At 52.6% G+C, this 25,213-nt stretch overlaps 4 protein-coding genes across 4 annotated transcripts in view; 3 read left to right on the forward strand and 1 right to left on the reverse strand.

The window, feature by feature from the left end:
* Nucleotides 1-626: 626 nt before the first annotated feature.
* Nucleotides 627-6,579, reverse strand: DCTN5 (dynactin subunit 5). Its single transcript, XM_048961845.1, has 7 exons — nucleotides 6,511-6,579; nucleotides 6,349-6,417; nucleotides 5,967-6,085; nucleotides 5,394-5,505; nucleotides 4,630-4,732; nucleotides 4,455-4,546; nucleotides 627-1,364 (listed from the first exon to the last, which is right to left on the reverse strand). Exons 1-7 carry the CDS (start codon nucleotides 6,556-6,558, stop codon nucleotides 1,344-1,346), a joined length of 564 nt encoding a protein of 187 aa, XP_048817802.1. The 5' UTR covers nucleotides 6,559-6,579; the 3' UTR covers nucleotides 627-1,343.
* Nucleotides 6,580-6,635: 56 nt separating this feature from the next.
* Nucleotides 6,636-16,025, forward strand: PALB2 (partner and localizer of BRCA2). The gene is made up of 13 exons (XM_048961846.1): nucleotides 6,636-6,734; nucleotides 6,817-6,876; nucleotides 6,959-7,058; nucleotides 7,296-9,179; nucleotides 9,892-10,691; nucleotides 11,286-11,369; nucleotides 11,878-12,039; nucleotides 12,509-12,594; nucleotides 12,871-13,032; nucleotides 13,191-13,307; nucleotides 13,649-13,736; nucleotides 14,684-14,832; nucleotides 15,681-16,025. Exons 1-13 carry the CDS (start codon nucleotides 6,645-6,647, stop codon nucleotides 15,904-15,906), a joined length of 4,008 nt encoding a protein of 1,335 aa, XP_048817803.1. The 5' UTR covers nucleotides 6,636-6,644; the 3' UTR covers nucleotides 15,907-16,025.
* A 50-nt stretch (nucleotides 16,026-16,075) lies between these two features.
* NDUFAB1 (NADH:ubiquinone oxidoreductase subunit AB1) lies at nucleotides 16,076-18,301 on the forward strand. Its single transcript, XM_048961847.1, has 4 exons — nucleotides 16,076-16,382; nucleotides 16,457-16,544; nucleotides 17,067-17,178; nucleotides 18,139-18,301. Exons 1-3 carry the CDS (start codon nucleotides 16,119-16,121, stop codon nucleotides 17,156-17,158), a joined length of 444 nt encoding a protein of 147 aa, XP_048817804.1. The 5' UTR covers nucleotides 16,076-16,118; the 3' UTR covers nucleotides 17,159-17,178; nucleotides 18,139-18,301.
* Nucleotides 18,302-19,451: 1,150 nt separating this feature from the next.
* LOC125700536 (mucin-5AC-like) overlaps nucleotides 19,452-25,213 on the forward strand; it is a 6,578-nt gene continuing 816 nt past the window's right edge. The window contains exons 1-11 of the mRNA XM_048961276.1: nucleotides 19,452-19,588; nucleotides 20,440-20,547; nucleotides 20,653-22,254; nucleotides 22,333-22,445; nucleotides 22,523-22,581; nucleotides 22,664-22,821; nucleotides 22,916-23,072; nucleotides 23,144-23,335; nucleotides 23,416-23,619; nucleotides 24,061-24,214; nucleotides 24,304-25,213. The exon at nucleotides 24,304-25,213 is cut by the window's right edge and continues 816 nt beyond it. Coding sequence (XP_048817233.1) covers nucleotides 19,555-19,588; nucleotides 20,440-20,547; nucleotides 20,653-22,254; nucleotides 22,333-22,445; nucleotides 22,523-22,581; nucleotides 22,664-22,821; nucleotides 22,916-23,072; nucleotides 23,144-23,335; nucleotides 23,416-23,619; nucleotides 24,061-24,214; nucleotides 24,304-24,408 — 2,886 coding nt within the window. The 5' untranslated portion in view covers nucleotides 19,452-19,554 and the 3' untranslated portion in view covers nucleotides 24,409-25,213. The remainder of the gene's footprint in view (nucleotides 19,589-20,439; nucleotides 20,548-20,652; nucleotides 22,255-22,332; nucleotides 22,446-22,522; nucleotides 22,582-22,663; nucleotides 22,822-22,915; nucleotides 23,073-23,143; nucleotides 23,336-23,415; nucleotides 23,620-24,060; nucleotides 24,215-24,303) is intronic.

A 25,213-nucleotide genomic window follows, 5' to 3' on the forward strand; every position in this document is an offset into this window, starting at 1 on the left:
CTGCGGCGGTTTATTGGCGCGCACCGAGACCGCTCCCGTAACGCCTGCGGGCAGCGAGCAGATCCCCCTCCCTGGGAGAACTGACAGGCACTGACAGACCTCCGGGGAGACGTGATAGCGGCCTTTGAGCGCCTGAAGGAGGGCTATAAGAAAGGAGGGGACAGACACTGCAGCAGGCTCTGTGTGATGGGACAAGGGGAAGCGGTTTCAAACTGAAACGGGAGATTTATATTGGACGTGAGGAAGGAGCTGTTTGCAGTGAGGGCTGTGAGGAACGGCGCAAAGTGCCCGGAGGTGGCGGTGCCCCATCCCTGCACACAGCCGCGGTCCAGCTGGCCGGGGCTCTGAGCACCGGTGGAGCTGTGGGTGCCCCTGCACAGTGTGGGGAGCGGAACCAGGGCTGGAGCTGCTGTTGGATCACCCGATGCGGTTTTGCCCATCTCCCCCTCCCCGTGGGCAGTGAGCAGCTTTTCACGCTGCCACACTTCAGTACTGCACAAAGGGATTCACGTTAGCTTGTACTCGATGTGCTTTTCCTTCGAAAGCAGCAGCGCCACAGTTTGTTTTCACACACGCTGTTGTGACGCTTCCACGTGACAACATTTTGCTTATAGAATGTATTTCCACACTGATCCAAGAATTTGACACTTTGCCGATTTTTATTGTGTAGAATCCTATCCGTTTTGTTGGCATACTCTTCAGTTTCTCCCTCTGTGCCACGGAGATGACATGTTGCCAGGTGGGTGTGATCGTACCCAGCCTCCTTGATTATTTTTTCCCCTTGCCAGCCATCGCGTGGAACACAACTTAGTAAAGAGAATGTCAGCAACCAACCGCATGCACTCAGGCCTGGAGAGTTTACTTCTGTAGCCTAACATCATCTAGTGAGAAAAGTAACTTTACATTCCTGTCCCCTAATCTGATCACGCTACTTGCTGGAGCAGAATAGAATGCCAAAGGAAAACAACCATGAATAATGCAAGAACCACCTGGGGCAGCTCTAGCCATGAGCATGCCTTCTCCTTTCAGGCATGCATGGTCCCACCCTGCTGAAAGTCAAATGACAGTTCTGTTGTAGCTTCCCTTTCCCAATAAAGAAAGCTGTTTCTTTTAGGAGAGAGTTGATGGCCCTGACCAGTATATTCTGTGCTTTGCAATTTGCTGGAACCTCGGATACTGCAGTTGTGTCAATGGCTACAGGCTAGCTGGGTGCATCGTGGGAGAGAGCTGGCAGAGGTGTGGAGGTGAGCCCAGGTCAGTGATGCTTCAGAGGACAGGATAAAGTAACCAGATGTAAGGAAAGCTAACAGTGCTGAGCATTTGAGATCTTCAGTGGTGACTTTTTAAACCCTGGCAGAGGCCACCTTAATAGAGACAATAAAAGAGGTTTTAATTAAAGCAGAAGGGTTGGGTCAGCCTGCTGGAAGGAAGAATATGTTGAGAAACACATAATGCTCTGTGTAGTTACACATCCCTCAGCACGCTGCAGTCGCACTGCTCAAGTGGTTATGGAAATGTGTCTTTTCCAGTTGCAGTCTCATTTCCACTCCCAAGCTTGCATTCCTTAATTTGGCAGCCACCTCCTCCTACCCCCACCCCCCCACCCCACCCCACGCCCGGCTTCCCTGCTGCCCTCTGTGGTCGTTGACCAAGCAATCCCGGTGAAGTGTACTATGTGGTGTTGAAACCTTGAAGGGACACCATGGCAACAAAGCACACACAGCCCTCCCTGACCAAGAGCAGCGCTGCTTCCCACATCTCCAGAGATGGCTGACATTAAGCTAACAGGGCAAAACAATATTTGTGAGTGGCACTACAAACACAAGAGTATCTGACTTGCAGGAGATCTCACAGAAATGCCAACACCTGTCTGGTCTGGTGAGCAAGGAGGCCTCAGATAGTCCCTCAACAAGCAGCTTTTGCAAGGGCAATGAAGATTTTGGACAGGAGGAAGTGAACATTTTTGGAAGTTGAAGTAAATTAGAAAACTGCCTGAAGTACAGATGCAGCACAAGGAACACTTACAACCTGGTATTTTTTCCACTCGGGTAGAAAAAGTGGCAAGACTGGGACTTTCACAGGGACATCAGCCTCAACTCACACATGCAGGCTTCGGCTCTTGCTTTTTTTCAAAAAGAGTCATACCATCTGGGATGGCCTGATTTCCAAATGCTTGAAGCAGTGCTGCTAGAACAGCAGTGCTAAGTTTCAGAGCTGAAGAGAGGACTGTACAGTCACCTAGGAGGCATTAGGATTCTCACTTTGGCATCAAGAATAGAAGCAAAGGCATTCATTCTGTGGCACAGCCATTACAAACCAGCTACGCTGCAACCATTTGCTAGTGAAAGTCACCAGCTCAGATGCAGAAAGCAGATTCACACCATGCTGAATGCACTGACGTGATACGCCTGCAAGTCACAGAACAAGAGGCTGTGGCTCGTATGCACAGGCATGACAGGAACCTCATTCTGGTCTCAAGTTTGATTTAAAAAGTCACAACATTAAGTTACTTGAACAACTAAAAAGGCTTTAATTTATGCACAGTAAAAATACAAACAAACCAGACAGTGGTTTTACATTTGATTAACAGCAGTTTTCTGCACGTTAGTACTTGTGTTGCTGTTTGCTATGTAAAGTATAGCAGCATTTTGCACGATATACAACAGCTGAAGGCTCCAGGGCTGCTGACCTCTCAGCTGCACACCTACCACAAATCAATATATATTCTGCCCTCCCCACACTGCTACACTACAACATGCAGGAGTCCCAGTTTAAAAAGCTACAGAGGGCCAATGTTAAGCTTTAATAAAACACAATCAGAACAGGCAGATTCATTTTTGGCCAGCTGTCTACTACTGTGTCAGGTACATGCAAGTGTGAGCTGTCTCTGACTTGCACACAGCTGTTCCCACTAAGAATCCTGCTGCATTACTTGTCCAAAATGAAGGATTCACTCTTTTCAAGAAGTCTGAATCTCCATCTGAAGTTTTATAATGAAGAAAAAAAAAAAAAAAAGCACCAAAATGTATTGTGCAAATATATACAATGAGCAACAAATGGGGAGAATTGCAGCATTTTCCTGCCACTTTCAATTTCTGCTTTTAGATTCCCACTCTTTCTGCTGCACTGAGCTCTGAGAGTGGCATGGTACTTTCCTTTCCAAAATCCTTTGGCTCCCTATAGTCTGCAGTGTTCAGGAAAAAGAACATACACCATCTGTGAGAGTCCTAACCCTGTAGGATGGGCAAGAGCACGGGACTGCTTCAAGAAATAAAATCTGAGAAGTGTCCTGTCAGGCTGTTGTGGTTTAATCTCAACACAGCCATTTGCTGATACCCCACAAGAGGTATGAGGGAGAGAACTAGACAGGGAAAAGTAAGAAAACTCACTGGCTGAGATAAAGCTGTGCACACAAGCAATGCAAAAAAATAAATGTATTCACTACTTCCCATTGGCTGGTGGATATTTAACCATTTCTAAGAAAGCAAGGCTCCATCACCTGTAAACTTAGGAAGACCAATGCCATAACTCTGAATGTTCCCTCTCCCCCATCCTTCTTTCCCTCTAGCTTTTGTTCTTGAGCAGGGCTGCATCATATTGCATGGAACATCTCTTTGGTCAGCTGTCCTGTGTCCCCTCCCGGCTTCTTGTGTTCGCACAGCCTCCTCACTGGCAGGCAGCACAGAAAGCAGAAGGCCTTGACTGAATGTAAGCACTGCTCAGCAAATACTAAAACATCAGTGTATTATCAATGTAGCCCTATGTGAACTACCACTAACAAAATGAACTTTGTCACAGCCAAAAGCAGGACACAGACAAGGCATATAAAGGCAGCCTAAAGTCAATCTCAGGATGATAAAAGATATCCTGGCCCTACAGGACAGAATCATGGTCCACAGCGAGAAAAGGAATCTCAACAAACAGGTTTACATATCAGCAAGTATTTTTATGAAGGAAAGAGTTGCCTCTAATGAACCATGGTAAATACTGCCCATAGTAAGCACGTCAGCCACACAGCACTTATTTTCTAGGATGGAGGCTGCTCTGAGCAAACGTGGACCCCCTTGACTTTGGGGCAGGAACAGAACAGACAAAAGACAGGCTTTGGCTGCAGAGTACGTTGTCACCTCTGCCTTGTTCCCCAATTGCAATGAGGAGATGTTGCCTTAGGGAATGGAATCAGCTTTCCCAGCTCCAGAACATTTAATGGCACAATTCAGACAACATGGGATGAATTACATTCAGATGAACATGCAAAGGTTAAACAACAAGACACAGCAGCTTGCACAGGGGACTGCTTGGCCCGACCATTAGTGTTCAGGTATGCTCACAGAAGTGTTCAGGAACAGCAGAGGGCCATGCCCTGGAATTTTTGAACAATATTCTTCTCTCTGCTCCCAAAATACTTCTACGTGCCTTTACTGCTCTGAAACATGGTAAATAGGCTACTAGACCTGAGTTAGTGGCAAGAACTTCTGGTAGTAGCTCTTCGTAACATCGATCATGAGTTCCTGGGTACATTCTGGGAGCTCACCAGAAAAGAGTCCTAGAAGAAGAACATGAGTTTGACCATTAGTGTTCTTGCAGAAGAACACTGTGCAAGTACAAGTAAAATTAGAGGGAGCATACCTGGGCAGCCTGAAAAGACTGTGAAAGGTGGAACTACTGTTTCAGGAGGTAGTACTGTGTTGTCTAAGATTTTGCAGCAGTCTTTCAAAACACATCTACGACCCTAAAAAAAAAGATTAGGTAGAATTCGTACTTAAAATATAATTTTGCATATTCCTGATAAATTTGATAAGCTTCAGCAAGCTTAACTCTTCAAAACATGCACAGTGGATCATGGAAATAAAACTCTACCCAAATTGAATGCTCTTCCCAGCAGCATTTGAGAGCTGATATACTTTTTTTTTTTATCTTGAGGAACATTCTGGGAAAAAAATCTGTCTGCTTTTGACTAACACATGTGCAGCTGCATATTAACTTACAACAGTGTGCAAACTAGAACTCAAGTCATGCAGTAACATAGCAAGGGCTTCTCCAATTCAGCAGCGTGGCCTTGACTATTTTGCAATATTTGCACAGAATCGCAGTTGCACTTGTACTTTATGAGATGGCCACCATCCCTGGACAGGCTCATTAGCCAAAGGGACAACAGAGGAGCAAGCCCTTGACTCTTTGAACAGTATCAACTGAACAGTCATCAGTTCTACCCACTGTCCTCAGAATAGCAAGACCAAAAGCATCCCTTTCTGTGGAGATGGAAAAGAAAGGCACAGGTACAGGAAGTACACTTGTTCCTGATGGTTGGCACAGATACCTTTCTCTTACAAAGTCTTAAGAGTCTTGAACCTTTCAAGAGGCTCAAGAAAAGACCGGGAAAAAGTACTCACAATGACACAGTTCTTGCCTATGTGGACATAGGAGCCAATCTGGGCTGCATTGACAACACAGTCCTCTTCTATGAAGACATGATCACCAATGTGGAGAGGAAAGAAAGCAACCCTGCAACAGGAGAGTCTTTTATTCAGATGGTACAACATATAAACTAATTGACAATGTTATTAGACCCCCAAATCACATTGCAAAGTCTCTTGTTTCCATCTGGAATACCAGATGTAGTCTTGACACTATGGAAGACTGAACAGTAACTACTCTTTTCTCAGGTATTTCTAAAGGATGGTCAAGATAAGCAACAGGAAGACCTGCAAATAAGCAAAGATCAAATGAAACACTTTCATCACCTGCCTATTGTAATATTTCAGTCTTTCCATATTATAGTATGAAGGAAACGCTAACTCTTAAGATAAAACTGAACATTTGAGGAAGAGCTTTAAAGGGACATTTATGCAAATTACTGACAAAGCAACATAGCACTCTGAACGTGCAAACCTTAGGTAAATTAATATATATTGTAAGCATATAGATTTCAACCTCAGCTTCCCTAAAGAAAGAATACCTCTTACCCTTTGCTAAACTTCTTGAAGGGTGGTCTGATAACACTGCGGCTTTTCACCACGCAATGCCGTCCCACTCTTACATTTGCCAGGTCACCACGGATGATGCAGTCATTCATAACTATTGTCTGGACAAGAAAGGGAAGAGAAATAAGTGAGCTGAAACCTGCTAGTGTTCGCAGTTATTATATAAACTCACGTCAGGGAGACTGTGCGAAGAAATGCACACAATGCTCCAGAGTGGCAGTGTGGTGCTCAAAGCAGACACACAAAGCAAGGTGAGGCACAGGCAGAGCCACGGACAAAAGCACTGCCGTCTGCAGCACCGGGGGCAGACAAGAAGCGGCGCCGTGCTGTGACAGACGCAGCCTTCCCCCGTCCCACTGCTTACCTTGCCGTTGAGAACGATGTTTTGGCTGCCGCAGAGAACGGATTGCCTGCTCACCTTGTTGCCCGACGCCTGTGGGGAGAAGGGACAATTGCCGAGCCGAGCCAAGCCGAGCCGAGCCCAGAGCCCAACCCCTCCACCCGGACCCCAGGCCCCGCCCCGCACCGTCTCGATGTACTCGGACTTGTTGTACAACATCTCGCTCAGCTCCATGGCCGCAGCACTTCCGCAAAGCCGCTCTGGACTTCCGGTACGTCACTTCCTGCCGCCAGTCGGCGCTTCCGCTGTGAGCGCGGCCAATGGCGGCGCGGTTGCCATGGGCACGGCAGGCGGCAGCCATGGCGGAGGCGGCGAGCGGCGCGGTGCTGAGCGGGGCAGAGAAAGAGAAGGTCTGGCCGGGCCGTGTCGGGGCTGACGGGCCGGAGCCGAGGCCGGGGTTGCGGTCCCAGCTCGGTTCGTTGTGTTTTGCAGCTGCGGGAGAAGCTAGCGTTGCTGAGGAGGGAGTACAGCGAGACCGTCAGCCGGCTGCGGGTGAGCGGGGCGGGCCGGGCCGCGGGGCTGGGAGGAGGTGCGCAGGGCCGAGCCGAGCCCCTCCACCGTGTTGTATCCCCAGCGGGCGCGGCGAGCCGAGCGGGCCAAGAGCCACGGCGGGAAGGCGGCGGCGGAAGGAGCTCGGCGGCCCGGGACTGAGGAGGCCCCGCGGAGCCCCACAGGTAGGACCGGGCGCGGCCGCGCGGAGTTTCCTGCCCGCTGCCCGGAACTCGGCACCCATCGTTAAATTGCAATCTGCAGCAGCAGCCATCTGCTTCTCCCCTCACTGGGTGCTCTCTGATCCTTGCTGCTCAATCACAGTCTTTCGCTCTTGCCAAAGTTGATTTTATTGTGTGATGTTTTTTCTCGGATGCAGCTTTAATGGGTGTGCTTTACACACACGAGATTTCTTCCCACAGGCTGTAGTGATAACATATCTCCTGATGCTGGCAGACGTGAAATGTGTCACCTACAGACTGAAACCTGCTCAGGCCCTAACACAAAGGCGAGAACATCTGTCCCATTGAAACATAGTCCTGAGTTCTTCAGTAATGAAGTTAGCTTGCAGGACGGTTCACAGGCAAAAAGTACACAGGTTAGCCAGGAAAATGCTTCTTGTGGACTTTCTATGACTGCAACTGAGGAGAAAAAAATTCAAACTTCCAGAAGTATGATGAAGCTGAGGAGGAGGACAAAGATTCTGGTGTCAGAAGGAAAAGAATCGACGCATGATGTGCATCTCATCAGTGCTGATGTAATGGTGAAAAACCACCCTGCCAGCGTGGAGGAACTTAGGTCACCAGTCTTTAGGCGAAGCAGTTTCTCAGAGGACAGTGCTCAAATGGAGTCCAGACCAGTGCTCACGGGGGGGCAGGAAAGCAGTTTAACTCCTCCAGGTGCAGAGTCTGGAGTTTCACAGGATGTGCCTGAAGGTAGTATTCCTCTGGGAGTGTCTGAGCTGTTCCCGTGTGCTGTGGGGTACAGCAATGATGTCTGGCAGCCTGAGTCCCCAGGTGCCACAGTCACATCTGATAACCGGGAAGCTGCACAGCCATGTTCAGAGAGTGGTGAATCTGTTTCACTTGATGGCAGTGGTAAAAAAGAATATTTCGGGACAGTAAAAGAAATGGACACTGAGAGCATGTGTGAAGATCAGGGAGAATTACGCAGGCTTTTGGATTTAATGTCAGAAAATGAAGTATTGCCCACTGATACAAGTAACAGTATGATTAATGAGAGCAAAGTCCATGGAGAAAATCAAAATGACACTGGTAGTTTAAATGCCTTTCCTTCAGAGCTCCCTCTGGATAATGCTGAAAAATTGGTGGAGAATCAGCAGCTTGAAATTCAATCAAGACTTTCTCATCAAGAGAAGGTTACAACTCCTGAAAGTGCCCTGAACTCTTGCACAGTGGTTGAAGGGCTTCCCTTTCCAGTTGAATACTATGTCAGGACGACTCGACGCATGTCTAACTGCCAGAGGAAAGTGGACCTTGATGCTGTAATTCTCAGTCATCTGGGCAGGAGCAAGAAAGGTCAGAGAAGTAAATGCAAACAGAAAGATACAAGCTTAGGTCAGCCCTCCCAAGAAACTGTTGAAAATCATTTGGGGTCAGCAGCTGTGCCATTCCTTTGTGCAGAAAGTGATCCTGTGAATTCTAGTCCTCAGAAACATCCTCTTGCATCCAGTGGTAGCAGCACTTCACCTGGATCGATTTCTCAAAACAGCGTCAGCAGCACGAAGCGAGATCAGAGACAATCACAGAGGAAACAAAAAGGAAAAAGAAAGTCTACCTGCAGGCCCCTTGCAAATGAAACATCACAGGAACTTATAGAAAGCTTGGATCTCGTAATGCCAAGGGAAAGCAGTAGTCTGCTATCAAATGAGTATCAGAGTGAAAAGGAGAACTGTGAGGCTAATCTTGAAAAATCATCTTTGGATGGGAGACAGTTTTCTGTTGTTGCAGCTCTTGGGTCTGAACTGACAGGTATGATACAGCCAGCGAGTGCTGATCCTCCTGGTGGAAGCCAAGTACTTGGCAAATGCAGTGAGTCTCATTCAGAACACGTCCAGAATCCACTGCAGAAAAGCGACTCTCTGAACCCAGGGAATGAAACTTTTAGCAGCCACACAAGTGATCTGGAATGCAACTTAAGTGTGTGTCAGCCTGACAAACATCCAGTGAAACACGTTAAGAATCAGCAAACGCACAGAGCCTGCAGGGCTGAGCAGCTCCTCACAGCCCCTCTGCGCCGCTCCCTTCGTTCCTCTGCAAGGCACAGGAACAGTCACATCTCAAAAGGTATTTCTTCAAACACATGCTTTAAAGTTTGAGCCAAAGACCAAGGCAAGGAAACAGCTGAGTGTGGTCATGCACTGCTGTTCAAACCCTGCTGTATTTCTATTCAGGAAAATCTAATAGGGTTGGTTTTCTTTTCTTGACAAGTTTATTTTTTTTCTTCTTAATTTAGATCATGATGGTGCCCAAATTCCTTGTGCAATTCCAGAAATTTCTGCCTCAGTACAGTGACAGAGAAGGAACAGTTGTGCATGGACGAGGAGCAGGGCTGGGAACTTCTTCAGCTGCCTTGTCTGCTCAGGTCAACGTTGTGCACACTGTACCTGATTTTCCAGTAAATGGATATAAATCTCTGTTTCTCCAACTGAATCTGCATATTAATGACTTTTTTTGTGTGGGGAAAAAAAAATCTAAGCATGAAACAGAAAGATGAGAATTACTGTCTCCAAGTCCAGAAATATGTAGGAAAATGAAAATGTTTGAAGAAAAACAAAACAACCTGGTCAGGCACTCAATCAATTTTGGTTGTCTTTGGCAGTGATATTTTAGCTGAAGCATTGATGCAGAGCGACTGTGGAGTGTAGCATCTTCCTAGAAGGTTCCACTTCCATCTGTTCAGATGGACTTTTATGTTTTTTTAAATAGAGTGACAATCTTGATAAGAGATTGTGGTTGCTGGTTAATTTGTGATATGACATTCTCTCTTGAATTCCAGGTGAGAACAAAAGAAGACCTGGCCATCAAGTGGATTCAGAGGGTCCTGCTTCTCTTGGCCTTGCTGCTGAAGACCCTGACATGTCCAGTTCTCTCTTTTCCTTCCGCAGTTTGCAGTGGCTGGCCCCCAAGCTGGATATCAAAGACTTTCATCTACCTGATGAAGAATTTGGACAACTGAAACTTGGGAAATATGAATCTTCCCCTAGGAACGACTTGGAGGTTTTTGTTCCTAGTGTGTTTGGAGATGGTGTGGCTTCAGAGGATGCACGAACTCCAGAAATAAATGCAGAAGGAAAAGAGCTTAAAACTAACCTGCTTTCACCATTCAAAAATGGGTTGTCTGAGTTACCTCATTTGGAAAGCCCAGCTGCCAAGGTGGGAGTTTCTACACATGAATTGCTATTTACTCCCATGGGGACTCTATTAACTGCTGCTCCTGCTCAGCGTGAGTCTCAGATTTCCTCATCTGTTTTCCCTGTCTTGGGTGCAACCCCAGCTGTTTTACCATCAGTATGCAGCGAGGTCTTCCCCAATACATGTTCTCTGCCTCCTTTGCAAGTGAGCCTGCATTCGTCCAAAGAAGCACCTGCACAGGTCAGGGATAATAGGGAATGCAAAGGCTCTGCCATTCCACTGCACTTGGACAGCTGTGGTAGGAAGGAGGAGGGGCAAGGTACAACATGTCATTTAGAATTCAAAAGATGTCCTAATAATAGGTCTGATGGGGCTGTGGACATGGAGGAGCATCAGCAATCACAAAGCAAACGTGAGGGATCCAGCAGAGCTGCTCCTGAGCAGGTAACATGCCAAGTGTCCTATGCCAGTATTCTTGTGGGTGAGTCCTCATCCAAAGTCTCACCTGACCTATAAGGAGAGACTTCCTTGGATGCCAGCCCTACGTGCTGTCTGTAAGCTGACTTTGTAAATGTTTGGTTTTCATCTCTTGCCGAAAATCTTCTCCCTGAAGAGCGAGCTCTTTAAAATCCTTAAAACTACAGATGTGGGCTTCAGAGCCCGTGTTTGAAATAATAAAAGAACAAAAGGTTTCTGGCACCCTTATAATGTTGTTCTACCTTAAGGAAAATTTTCAGCTAGGATCATCTTTTACATCTTACCTGTGAGATGGTTGCTGAGAAAATGATTTGTCTCTGAAGGGTGGGAATGCTGCTGAGAGGTGCAAAGTGGTGTGGAGGAGTAGGTTAGCCCATTGTCACCTGAGAACTACCTGGGCTCTCATGTTTTTCAAAGGCATGCAAGAGCAGAAAGAGATGCTTCTATTGCAGCTGCTATCTCTAGTGCATACAAAGTGAATTCACAGTTCTGCCTCATTCTTGCAGGTGCTGAGTCTAATTTTGAAGCTAAATTATTCTGATTCTTTACTTGTTTGTGCAGAAAAAAACTGAAGCAGAACAGTTGACTCCAGTGCTGCTTGATGGCTTGAGAGAAGAGAACTTGCAGTTTGTTTCAAAGCTAAAGGTAGGATAACATCAGACAATTGTCTAACAGCTCTTTTATAAAAGTTTAACAAAAAATGCAATAAAATGCAAGGTGACAAGTTGGAGGGAAAAAAAAGAAACCAACAAAAAGCACATTGCCTAATTCAATCAGTTCTGTCTTATGTACAAAGCATGCTAAATAATTCCTAAATATGTCATTTTGACTGAGAAAGAATTTCAGAGTTTGTTTCTGACTGATATGATACATCCAGCTCTGCTCCAGCTCTGGGCTCAGTGGGGTCCTTGTTGGTTTAAATGACAAGTGATTTTTGTTAGATGAGCTGACTGCTCCCTGCTCAGGGCACAATCCACCAGGTTTGTTTTCTGTGGTGCCTCACTGGCACTTTACTTGAATATTAACATCTTGAACATTCAATTTTAGCCTCAAGTTGTCATTGTGCTCAGTCTCAAGAAGTGTTTTTCTCGATCTGAGCCTCCATGCTATCGTAGGCATCAGAAGAAAACCAGCACTGTTTTGTTTTGGACAGGATTCTTCAAGTTCCTGTGCTGTGGATGTGAGCAGCGTGTGGTGGGAAGCAGCTGGCTGCAGAGAGCTGTGTGTGGTGACTGCCTGTGAGAGTTCAGTTTCCCTGTGGAAACCTCAGGCATTTGATTGCTGGGAGAAGGTCTATACTTGGCAACTTGGAGAGGTAAGGGCACAGTCTTTATTTCTAGAACTCAAACAGCTTTCTTGTATCACTGTGTTAATTCCAAAGAAACAAGGAGCTTGAAGTCTTGGGTGCAAGATTTGTTCTTTAGATGGTGTTTTTCACTGCATCAGGCAACAGAATGACATCCACTGGTGATGAGGAAGGGCAGTGTTCTGTATGGTTCCATGCTGTCTGCTGGAACTTGACTTCATGTACTGAATGAATGGTGGCTGCTCTGTGCTCTTCCTTGTAGATCCCTTGAGACACCTTTTGTGTCATGTCAGTAGGGATTGCTTACTTAGATGAGCAGCAAAGAAATCAGCTGTTCAACTAAGTGTGTTTCTTCAGAGGGGTCTGAAAATTGGTTCTGCCCCATGTAGTTTTGCTTGAAACACTCTAGAAAATGGGAATGTAGTCAAAGGAAGAGGGACATTGTGGGTAACATGGAATTCTTGCTGTGCTGTCCTAGATTCCTGTAATACAGATCATTCCTGTGCCAGACACCTGTAACCTTGTGTGTATAGCATTGGGAAATTTGGAGATTGGAGAAATAAGGTACTGTATTTATTTCTTCCTAACGTTTTGCTCCCCAAATCATTGCAGCTTTACTCTCCTCTTGTGTAGTAGCTGAAATTGACTCTTACTAATGTGTCACTATTTCAGTCTCTTTTATTGTTGGAAAATATAGAAGGAATTTCTAAAAATCAATTATAAAGATTTGCTTATTCACCCTGGAGGTGATAGGCTGTTTAAATGGATTTCTTTAATATGCTGAGGTGTATTTGAATTATGCTTCCTTCTGTTGTTAAGCATAATTTTCTCCTAATTTAGGCTCTTGCTTTATTCTTCTGAGAATGACACATTCAAGCAATCACTAGTGAAAAGTGGGAATATAAAAGCTGTTCTTGGGCTGAAGGATGGAAGGCTGGTCAGCAGCAGCAGAGCCATGCAAGAGCAGCAAGTGGAAATCGTATCACTTTCGGAGTCAGGAAGGTGAGTCTTTTAGTTTTGGGGTGGTCTTGGTATGGCAGGTACAAAAGTAAGGGATGTAGAAAAGCGTGGGGTTTCTCTTCTTTTTGGAAGTGTGCTGAGTACAGAACACAATTACTGTTCTGACTGCCTTTTCTCACTTGTTTGCATCTGCTATTCAGGTGCAAGGACAGACAGACTTTGATGCCTCCCGAAGAAACTGTTCTGGCTTTTGCTGAAGTAGAAGGAGTGCGAGACGCCTTGGTTGGCACCACTGCAGTAAACAGTGTTGCAGTTTGGTCAGTGTTTCCTTTGCAATTAAATGGCTTTGGGTGTAAGTGGTGGCTCTGACATCTGCAGACATCATGAAGGCCTGTCGGCTGGCTGCTGATTTGCCTGTGAGATAATAATTATCAAAGGGCCTGGTCTGGCCCTTTAAATTCTGTGCAGCTATGGAGGTAGTGAATGAACTGTGCTGCTGTAACTCCATTTGTGTCATATTCAGTACATCTCTTCCTCTTGTCATGTTTCAGTTTGCTTCCTATGAAATCAAAACTGTCTTGTGTAGTGGTACAATTGTGATTGGGAAACCAGAATGAGGATGGAAATGCAGTCAGAATTTGTCTTTTCACCAACGCAGGAATTTGAAAACAGGCCAACTCCTGAAGAAGATGCACATTGGCTATTCCTACCCAGCCTCAGTCTGCCATCGAGCATATTCTGACTCTGTACGTATGTCAATATGGCACTCAGTTTATGCATGGATTGCACTGTGGTGGGAACTTGAAGGAGTGGATTGAAACATCATCTCTATTTAGAATCACTGAAGATATTTCAGAAGAAAACAGGTTAACTAGAACAAATAAGCCACACTGTCTTCTTCAAATTCTTCAAAAGCTTTGGCCAGATAAGCTGCTAAGTGGGGAGCAGCATTACTGTTGCCCAATGCCAGTGCCTCATTAGTCTCTTTCATTGTGCAGGCAGGTGCTAGCATGATGAGACACATTGCCATCATCAGACAACCTATTTGAGTGGCTATTATTTACATAATATCCCTGAGGTTATAAACTTCAAAGCCAGGCTTCACACACGTGATTCTTTGCCACTTGCTTCTACCTGTGTTGTGATATGGCTGGATTTTATGGTTGTCAAGGATTTGATTGCTCTTAGTAAGCGTGTATTATTTTGGGACAAGAATGTCTTGTCTAATAACAATGGTTTGAGTCAGACTCTTTGCAGACTTCTTGTGAATATCTATCCCATCATATTTCATACTTATCTGTGGCTGTTCTGAGAGCTGCTGTTTTCAGCTGTGCTGGTTTACAAGGAACTTTTGTTAAATTAATGATTTCCTAAGGATTAAACTAAGGCCCAGAAATTTTACTTTCAGTGTCCCCTGGTCCTACAGCAAGTTTAGCTTTTACAAGCAGAAAGGTAAGCATGTAAGTCCATGGGGTCACTGAGCATTACATCAGCCCTTATCAGTCAGCAGCTGCTTTGCTTTCTAACTAATTTGATAAGAAAACCACTTGTATTTTATTCAGTAAAAACAATGCATCACTGTCCGTGGGGCTTTGATGATAGAGAATGAAGCAATTAATTATTGGAAAATTCCTCTGAATTTTTTCCTCTCTTACTGTTATTTTTAGTGATGTATTTTTCCTCTGTGTACCAGGGCCTCCTGTTTGTTGTTTTAAGCCATCCCCATGCCAAAGAGAGCGAGTCCTGTGGAAACCCCGCGTTCCGTGTGATCGCCTTCAACCCGAAAACAGCCAGAAGCACCGGGGTGATGTTTTCCTCCCTCCCACCTGGACACACTGGAAGGTAAGTACCTTGGGGATGCTGCCTGCTCGTCTTTGTGGCACCTTTGAGGTGGCTTTGGAGGAGACTCAGTTAACGAGCTGAGCAGCAGTGCTGGCAGTGAGCCATTCACCATCTTTCCGATGATAAGAGGGCTGCCATCCATCACTTCCACTCGCGTTGTGCATTTGTTATAATGCAGCGAGGGTGTTGGCTTTTTCCTGCCTGCTTCCTGCACGAATCTGGGAGTTAACCTCTGAGCTCCCTGCGTCACGGCTCAGCAGGAGGGCTCTGCTCGCCAGAGCCACGCTGTAAGCTTCCTTTCCCTTCCCCCCCCTCCAGTCAAAGTGATTATGGAAATGCTGTAGCTGGATTCATCCCACAAACCCTTAGTCAAAAACCTCCTGAGAAAATACGTGCAAATGAGACTGGTGTCAGCCTTTGTGATGTTAAGTACCGCTTTGCCTGGTTTATTTATGTTAAGCAGCTGTTTGCAGTCTGATGACCTTTTCCTTCCTGTGTCTTGCGTTTTGAAGGCTAATCTATTTAAGACGCACTGTTGCAATGCACTTACGACCCTCACGTTTCCTGTGTGCGCGAGTGGTAGCAGGTTGAGATCCTGGCTAACAGAACAACTTTCAATTTCTGAGGACAGGGGAGTATCGCATGAGCCTCCTTTTCTTCCAGATGCACTAAAGATGCAATATTTAACATAACCTGGTTCTCTACATCGGCTTAAACGTGCTTGCAGATTTTTTAGGTGTATTAGAGCTAGTGTAGATTTTCTACGGGCATAATAGCTCTGCATTGAAGGCTGTGCCGGCATTCTCCCAGCCGAGCTGCAGCCCAGTGACGCAAGGTGTCTCCCGCAGGTACTTGGAAGGGGAGGTGAAGGACGCTTCGGCTGCAGCTGTGCTGACGTCGGGGGCCATCGCGGTGTGGGATCTGCTGCTGGGCCGCTGCACCGCACTGCTGCCGCCGGGCTCGGACAGCCGCTGGACTCTGGTGCGCTGGAGCGCGGCGGACACAGGGCTGCTGGCGGGGCGGGCGGACGGCAGCGTGTGCGTGTACCGCTACGCGAGGCACGGGGCGGCCTGACCGCGCCTCCCTCGGGGCCGCGCGCGGCGTTTGTTGCAGTCATTAAAGTGCTTCGGTTCGGTGACGCTCCGTCCGTCTGCGCCGTACCGGAATCGGGAGCCGCGCGGCCTCCCGCCGCCAGAGGGCGCCGTTTTCCCCCCGCCCGCCGTCACTCTCGCGCCGAGCACGCGCGCTTCCGGGCGCGGCGCGGGGGCTGCTGGGATCAGGTCACCATGGCGGCCCGTGTCCTCTCGGCCTGCGTCCGCCGCCTGCTGCCCCGTGCCGGCGCCGCCGTTCTCCCCGTCCCCCACGCCGCGCTCGGCACGCTCCGCCCCGGCCGCCCGCGGGCCCCGCAGCCCGCCTTTATCCCCACGGCGCTGCGGGCGGGTCTTGTGCCGTGCCGCCGCTACTCGGAGCTGCCGCCGCTGACGCTGGCCGACATCAAGGAGCGCGTCCTGTACGTCCTGAAGCTGTACGACAAGATCGACCCCGAGAAGGCGAGCGGGGGCCGGGTCGGGGGGGGCGGGGCCGGGGCCGGGAGCGGGAGCTGACTGCCTGTGTGCACCCCCAGCTGACGGCCGAGGCGCATTTCATGAAGGACCTGGGGCTGGACAGCCTGGACCAAGTGGAGATCATCATGGCCATGGAGGACGAGTTCGGTAATGGCGCGGGCGTTGGTGTGCGTCCGCGTGGACCGGGCAGAGAGGAGCTCCGTGTTCTGGGTTGTGTTTCGGGGCAGATCCGCTGCTGAGAGCCCCGCGCTCCCCATCCCAGGCTGCAGCTCTGTTTGTTCTATGAGCATTCGGCAGCAAACTGAACCCAAGGGGCTTTGGCTCTTGCTTGCCTGCAGTTACCCAGAACATTTCCCTCTTCTGTGTTGGGGGAGCCCTGATTGGGCACCGATGGCTTCAGCAGTGCTCAGGGACACTGGCTGGCACTGCAGTCCCTGCTGCTTCTGCCTTGTCTCCTATCCAGAGTCACTGTCATGTAAGGTGTAGGCACAGCCTACACCTTACTTACTCGCTGTAGTAACAAGATGCTGACTCTGACTTCAGTGGAGAAGCAGCCCCTGTGTATTTATTTTTGGCTGTGCTGCAGATGTCTGAGCCAGCAGTAATTGCTTCCTTCAGCCTTGCTCCTGTTTCCATTGTTTTGGGCTGAATCTATGTGCTTTCTTTCAGGCTTTGAAATTCCTGATGGAGATGCAGAAAAATTAATGTGTCCACAAGAGATTGTAGATTACATTGCAGATAAGAAGGATGTTTATGAATAAAAGCAATTCTCCAAAGCAGAGTAAGTATAAACGTGCCTCTGCAGGGGTCTCTATGGCACACCAAGCGCTGCAGGAATCCACAGTTCTGTTAGCAGGTGGTGAACTGACTTGGAGTCCATCCTTCAGAGCTCTTCAGCTGCTCGCAGTGTGCTGAGCGGCGCTCCCTAGTGGTGGGTGACAGCACAGCTCTGAGCTGTAGCTAGCGGCTGCTTTCTCATCAGCCACAGCCTGGGACAGCGGCAGGAAAGGAAACGATGAGGAAAGGGTTATTCCAGCGGCAGCCTGAGAGGCACTTGGGGGCCGCAGGGGAAGTGAGCGATGGCCTCAGGGCTGTGTGCATCAGGAGCACGTGGAAGCAGATTCCTGTTTGTTGCTCTTGTGCATGCTACTCACTTCCCCCCTGCCTTGATCTTCCCTGAGATTGAGGTGTAAAGGGTCAGTGAAGGAGCTGTGCCTGTTTGCTGCTCTTTCTGAGCCAAAAATGGATGGGGGAAAAAAAAAAAAAAAAAAAACAGTCTTGCAAGACTTGTGCAACTTCCTCTGGTGTTCTTCAGCACTTGTCATGTGTATAATCAATAAATATAAAGATGTTATAATTACAAAATAAACAAGAGAGTTAGGCAAAGCAGATTATGATAACAAAAAGAGAATAGATAGAAAGCTTACCCCTATCCTGGGCTCACTACAAAACTCCAGCAGAGCAGATCTCCAGAAGAGATCCTTGCCCACTGGCAGCCAGCTCTTAAATAGGTCTGGGAGAGGTGCAGCCAGGCTCCACCCCTCAGGGCAGCACGGGTGAATTGCCTTCAGCTGTGCTCCAGGGCTGACTCAGTGCTCCCCTCAGGTGATCAATCAGAGGTTCAGGCTGTGGCTCAGCAGTTCCCATAACAATGTCTCTGCCAGACCAGCCTCTTTTGTTCCTTAATGTGGTAGCTTCCAGCTGATGAATTACTAAATGCGTGGATGTTTTTTTTGAACAGGAGATGTCTACCACTAGGATGGCCCTGATGTCAGTGGGCATAAGCGCACATGCTGCATTGCTGCTGCTTTCATCAGAAAGTTGTACTTGGACATTGTATTTAAAGCTGTCTGAATATGTTGTCCTTTGAAAACGAGGAAAAAAGGAATAAATATATAAGACCATGATGGTGTTGATGCCTTTTGTTTCACAGTTGCAGCCCACTGGGGCTGGTTTTTAGGGTAAGGGACACTGCTGGGGCTCACTGCACTGTGAGCTGGCAGCATCAGCTGCACCTCCTGGAGAGCTCCTTGTGTGGCAGACTGAAAGAGCATCGTATACCTGAGTGGGAGCTCCAGTACAGCCTCTGCTGCTGAGCTGAGTCCTGTGATCTCACTGCTGGTACTGCTACTCTTCCCACTAAAATGCTTCTTTTCTGCCTTTACTATTTATTTCACAAATGCTGGCAAAAATGAGTCCTATTTTTGGCTTCTGTTTTTTGAATGGAAATTAAAGGAGGGGATGACAGCCTGCTGCTGAAATGCGAAACCACATCGGGGTGTTGGTAAGTGTAGCCCATCCCAGCACAGGAGGTTTGCTTTCAGTCTCTCAATCTTGAGACGGGGGAAAAAAAAAAAAACAGTTACTTCTGGACACTGCACAGTTTTTCTTCTCAGCCAAGAAACACTTTTGTATGTCAAAGAGGCACTGCTGGGCTGTGAGCCAAGAAGTGTCAGTTGATAACGTGCCTTCCTCTGGCAATCCGGGTGATGGGATGGTGGAAAATAAGCCCCAGCTGCTCCACATGGAGCCTTAATGTGGGGTGGGTGCTGTTTTCAGAGCCTCCTCTGGAGAACCAGGTTTCACTCCAGTCTGCCCTGTGCCCCCGGCCTGAGGGTGCTCCGCTGCTCTTCAGGGCCCGGGCTTTGCTTTCATTGAGCAAGAAACAGCTCTTTCCTCTTAAATGAACTGTGAAATATTCTCTGAACGTGCCGTGCAGTGGAAACGAGAGAAAGCACTCGTGGCGGCTCTCATTGGGGTGGTACCCCGTGCGGTCATCGCTCTCGTGTCGGGGTCGATGTGAAAGAGCCTTGGCCGGGTCAGCGCTGCAGCTGCGTGCCGGGAGGGCGGCGGGACGGTCCTTCCCAGCCCCAGGAGGGAGCTGAGCCGCGTCCGAGGGGCTCCGGAGGGATGCGGCGGGCGGGGACGGGCAGCCCCGGGGGGGTTCGCGGCTCTGAGTCTCCGCTCGACGCCCGCCGGTGCCGCAGGGCCGGGTTCCGCCCGCAGCCGGGTCCGCCCCAGCCCTGCCGCTCCGCCGCTCCCCGCTGGGCCGGGCCGGGCCGGGGGCTGCGGCTCCGGGCGCCTCCGCCCCGCGGCGGAGGGAACGGGCGGGGGCTTCCTGCGCTCCGGAGCCGCCGGCGGCAGCAGCAGCAGCAGCATGGAGCGGGTCCCGCGGCTCGTGGCCGCCGCAGGTGAGCGCCGGGAGCTCCCTACGGGACCGGGACCCCGCGACGCGGGACGGCGGGAGGGGCCGCGGGGAGCGGCGGGGGCCGGGGGGCCGTCACCGTGCTGTGTCGGCTTCCCTCGGCCGGGCCCGGCGTCCGCGGGGAGCTCAGCTCGGGGCAGCCACGTGCGGCGGGAGAGGGTCCGGGCTCCCGGCAGCGCCCGGTGCCCCCCGGCTCCGTCCGCGCACGGGCGGACGGCGGCCGCGGCCCCGTTTTCCCTGGGGGATGCGCGTCCCCCCCGTGCAGGGGCGGCGTCCTCGCGCGCGTCCCCGTGCCGGCGTCTCGGGGCGGGGGGCTCGGAGGGGCGCCGGGCCGGGCGGTTCCTTCGTCGGCTCGGAGCGGCGCTCCGTCCCGTCCGTCCGGTGTCCGCGGGGCCGCGCAGCGCAGGGCCGGCAGCGGCAGCGGCTGCGTTCCGCGCGCCGAGACAAAGGCGGCGGGATCCAGCCGGGCGCCGAGCGATGCCCGCGCTTTTCCCTTCGCAGGAAATGACTCCCGAGGCACAAAGGGCCCCACGCCCGCCGCTGCCCCGCGGGAGCCGCGTGCAAAGCTTGGAAAACGCTTCACCCTTCGCGCAGCCCTGCGCGGCTCGGCTCCGCGCCGCTCTGCCGGGGAGGGGCGGCTCCGTGCCCGCACGTGCGGTGCTTTCTGGCGGCGCCTCGGGCTCGTGCCGGTGTGCGGGCGGAGCCTTCGGGGGCGCGAGGCCGCGGTGCGGGACGGCCGTATCTCCGCCGCGCCATCGCCGCCTGCCGGGGCTTTTGGGGGGGACGATGCGCCGAGCCCCGTGCTCGGCGCTGACGCCCGATCCGTTCCTTCCGCAGTTCTCGTGGGGTGCTGCGCGCGGCTCTGTCCCGCTCTCGGCAGCGGGATGGGCTCCACGCGGGGCACGGCCGTCCCCTGCGCCCACCCAGGGGAGGGTTGCCGGACAGGTACCGTACCGCGGATGGGCTTTTTGCCTGCGGGGTGGGCCCGCGTGTTGGTGCTGTGCCGGAGGGCGCCCGCCCCGCTCAGCATCCCTCTGCCTCTGCCCGCAGATCCGCAACACGGAGCGGGGTGGCTGCAAACAGAGGCTGAGCTGTTCCCCTTCCCTGGGACCCCACCCGGGACTGCTGAGCCCTCCGGCACAAGCAGCAGCCCTGAGGAGGCCGGGACGGTCCCTGCGGTGCGGGATGGAGTGAGCACCGCGGCACGGCCTTCACCCTCTGCTGGTACCACTGATGCAGTTGCAGGCAGAGAGGGAACGTCTCCTACACCCCCTGGGGAGAGCCCAGCCAGGGTGCTCACAGCAGTCACCATGGAGCTCAGCACAGCTCCAGCCATCAGCACTGCCCCCAAGACTGAGCCCATAGGAAATGAAAAGGCAGAGAGTTCCCCAACCCCACAGAGGACCCTGTCGCATTCATCGTCCCACATGATGGTGCCCAGCAGCTCTAGGGGGCAGTGGGGAACCCCCAGCACTATGAGGACAGTGCTCACACAGAGCTGGGAGGGCTCACTTAGCCCCTCACACCCTGCCCTGGAGCCAGAGGGCAGGGGTGCCACCATCCCACCCAGTGACATCAGAGCAGGGACCACCCAGGGCCTCACAACAGACAGCCCTGTGCCGGGGACGAGTGGGACACTGTCTTTTGTGGGGGGGCTGCAAAGTCTGCAGAGCCCCCCTGGGGAACTAGGAAGGATTCATCAGGTGCTGGCAGGGACAGGGCCAGCAGGAGTGTCCCACTCATTGCAGGGGACAACCATGGCCTGGCTGGGTCCTCATGCCACTTCCCGCCCCCCTCTGCTGTTCCCAGGGGTTGCTGACCGTGGAGGGCTGATGTGGCATCCCAAGGGCCCTGGGGCCAGCACGACCCTACTGCCCATGGAGTCACGTCTGCCTCCTGACCCTAGCACCACAGCCGCTGTCCCAGGGGTGACATTTCCTGGCCCTGAGGGAGCCCCAGACCTGACCATGGAGGTGTTGGGGCTGCTAAACACTCAAAGTCCCCCTGGGCCCAACCGTGTCGCCATGAACCAGACCTGGCATATCTCAGCCTTGCCAGGGGAAGCCCCACTGTCACTGGGCCCACAGCCCTCCCTGGGGCTCATCCCCACTGCAGACACCCACCCAGCAGCGTCCCCAGGGAGTGAGCATGCTGAGAGGCCTCAGGTCCCAGGAGGGACCCCGGTGTGGGCAGGTGATGCTGAGCCTTGGACAGTGACTGCACCACCAAGCACAGCCCTTCCCACGGCCCCCAGCTCTCCACTGCAGCCAGCCCTGACCAAACCCACATCATCTCCACCTCTGCTGACTTTTAGCACCAGCATCGCCAGCACTGCCACCAGCACACCTACTGCTACCAGCACAGCCACTGCCACCAGCCCCGCACTGCTCAGGGATGAGAGGACGGCCCCGCTGGATCCCATCAGTGCTGCATGTCGGGGGGCTGTGGAGGAGCTGATGCGGGGGCCCAATACAGTGCTGGGGTCCCCCCATCAGCCCACAGACCCCCTCGGGGGCACAGAGCCACCTCCTTCACAGAGCAGCCCTACGGAGCGGCCACATGCTGACCCCACATGCGTGACACCAAACCCAGAGACAGCAGGCAGGGCCACCCCGGAGTTCATCGTGGAGGATGAACCGCCGCAGCTGCGAGGTGGGCTGCGGGGTGACCCTCCTGGGAGCCGTCGGCACGGGGAGCGGTGGCGATGCCGAGCCCTTTCTGTCCCCGCAGCGTCCCTCCTGCGCGTGCCCTGCGAGCTGGCGCTGGACATGGCCTTCGTGCCCGCGCTGCGCGACCCCGCGTCCCACGAGCACCACGTGCTGCTGAGCGGCCTCAACCGGACGGTGAGCGTGGGGCCGCCCCGTGGGGAGGAGCATCGCGCTGGGGCGGTCCCGCATTGGCACCCATGGCTCCCGCGCAGGTGGCGGCCCGGCTGGCGGCGGTGCGCGGCTTCGTGCGTCTCGAGGTGACCGCCGTCAGGTAGGAACGGCCCCGCAGTGCCCGGCGTTCCCGCGGCCGTTCGGGGTGATGCGGGGCACAGCCGCAGTGCCGTGTCCCGCAGGGCGGGCAGCCCCCGTCAGGTGGTGCTGCACTACGACGCGCTGTTCGCGGCCGAGCTGGTGCGGGCGGCGGCGCTGGGAGCACTCCTCGACGCGGCGCTGCGCTCCGGCGGAGCTGCGGCGGTGGGCGCCGCCCGCGTCCTGCGGCACACGGCACGCGGTGAGTGCGGGCGGGCGGCGCGGGGCCCGGCGGCTCTCGGAGGGTGCGGAGCGGCACGGCCCCGCCGCCGTCCTCTCTCCCGCTCTCCTATCAGCGCCGGAGCCCTGCGCGGCGCTGTTCTCCTGCCCCGACGGCTTCGCCTGCGTCGTGAGGGCGGACGGGAACGCCACGTGCACGTCCCTCTGCCACCGCGACTACTGCCGCAACCACGGCGTGTGCGCGCACCCCCGGGGCCGCGGCCCGCTCTGCCGGTGGGTGCCGCCCCGCCCAACCCCCCAACGCCGCGCGCGGCCGCCGCTCAGCGCCCCGCATCCCCGCACAGGTGCCCCGCGGGCAGCGACGTTTGGTTCGTGGGGCTGCGCTGCGAGCGGCGAGTGACGCTGGCGGGGCTGCTGGGCGCGGCCGCGGGCGCTCTGCTCGGCGTCGTCCTTCTGGGAATCGCCGTCGGGGCCGCCGTGGTCCGCAGGTTCCGGGCGCTGCTTCGGGAGGCGCGGGCCGAGCAGGGCCGCAGCAGGTGGGTGCGGGTGGGAGCGGGGCGGGGAGCCCCCGGGGACGGACGGCGCCCCGGAGCTCCGCAGCGCTCACCGCCCGCAGCTACCGCCGCTTCTGCCGCCCGGACGAGGCCGCGGCCCCGCACTGGGCGCGCTCGTGGCCCGGCTCGGGCAGCTCCCTGGACAACCCCGCCTTCAGCCGCTCGGAGGAGCTCCTGCACCTGCACCTACCGGACGACGGCTGCTGCTGCCGCAGGGACCCGCTCAGCGCCGCGCAGCGCCCGGAGCCGCCCGCCCGCGGACACGGGTAGGTGCGGGGCTGCGGGCACGGGGAGCTGCGGGGTCGAGCTCAGCCCCTCGCGTGCTCCCGGGTCTGACGGCGCAGCGCCCTTCTGCAGCCCGGAGCCGCAGGGGTGATTTTCCCCCGTTAAGGAGCGGTGCAGAAAGGCTCAGAGCTGCAGTGGGAATTGTGTACGTGCCCCCGAGGGCTCGTAATTAGCGCTAGGGATTACAGTGAAATAAGGGAGCGGGAAGCTCCCAGCTGCTGCCCCGGTACCGGGGCACAGCCTCCCGCGTTCCAAGCCTTTCCGTTTGGCACCGCCGCTCTCAGAACGGCCCCAGCTGGCTGCAGCTGCAGCACAACAGCCCAGCACTGCATCACTCTCCCGAGGGCCCCGGCGTTGCTGTGCCAGGAACACACTTTGACCCCTTCCCACCTATTCTAATCCCCAACGGATTTTGCCACCAGCTTGCAGTACGGCTGGGACACGAGCTGCAGCAGCATGAACGAACCCATGGTCGACTCAGGCAAAGCCAGTGACGTCTCGGTGTCCAGCTGGCCCGTGGAGCCCAACCCCTGGGCGCCCTTCTCCCTCCTGCAGCAGCACTCCAGGCAGCAACCGGTGAGCATCAGGCCCGAGCTGGGGGGCACGGAGGTCACATTTTCCCTTCCAAGGGGGGGAACGCGGATCGAGGGCCCCTCCTGTGCCAGCCCCCCCTGTCCCCAGCAGCCAGGCAGGCGGCCGCGCTCCTTCTGCGAGGGGCTGGAGCTGTGTACGCTGGAGCGGAGCTGGACGGCCTGAGCGCTACAGAGTGAACCGTGGCACCAAGCATCAGCTTTAAAACCAACCACATTTTATTTCCACGTAACAAGCTCAGTGAAAGAAGTCCAAACACTTTGACAATACAATCAACGCGGGCGTGATGTCAGTTCCACTCGATGCGGAGTCCTGAAAGATTATCAGGCAACGGTTTCACCGGGGTCAGAGCAGACTTGGGAAGCCAGCTTGGGCTGGGACAGCGTGGTTCGTAGCGATAGGTACAGAAGTGTCCAATAACACACAATGCTGGCATCCAACAGAGTTAATGACTTACATCCGGCAATTTGAAAATAAAGGCTAACAGATTGTTGAAGTCACATCATACTATGTACATATATGGTCTGCCCTATAGCCATTTCAGAACAAGCTAAGCCACTGTGAAGTGAAATACAAATTAAGCACTGCTGCATTGTTTGTCATGATTAATGTAAATGAGGTATAAATTTAAACACCAGTACGTTTTAAGCATTAAAGTTTATTTTCCAAAATGCTCTCCTTATTTGCAAGTGTCCTCTTGAGCATCTAGCAGGGCACAAATGGTGGGGGGCGGTGGAAGTGGATGGAGGAGGGCAACGGGATTCCAAAGGTGCTCAAATAGAAAAGGAAAAGCAAGCTGCAGGTTTCTGCACTTAGATTCTCAGCTCACAGTGGGCAACGCTGAGGGAGAGTTTTGCTAGGATAAAATGCAGATTTGTTCATAAAAAAAAAGAAATCAGAAGGCTAAAAGAAAAATCAAACTATGGGGATACAGAGCTCTATCGTCTGATATTTTCATCGTATAGAAAACAGCCTACAAATAAA

The sequence above is a fragment of the Lagopus muta genome, chromosome 15 (genome assembly GCF_023343835.1).
Source record: "Lagopus muta isolate bLagMut1 chromosome 15, bLagMut1 primary, whole genome shotgun sequence".
Classification (NCBI taxonomy): Eukaryota; Metazoa; Chordata; class Aves; order Galliformes; family Phasianidae; genus Lagopus; species Lagopus muta.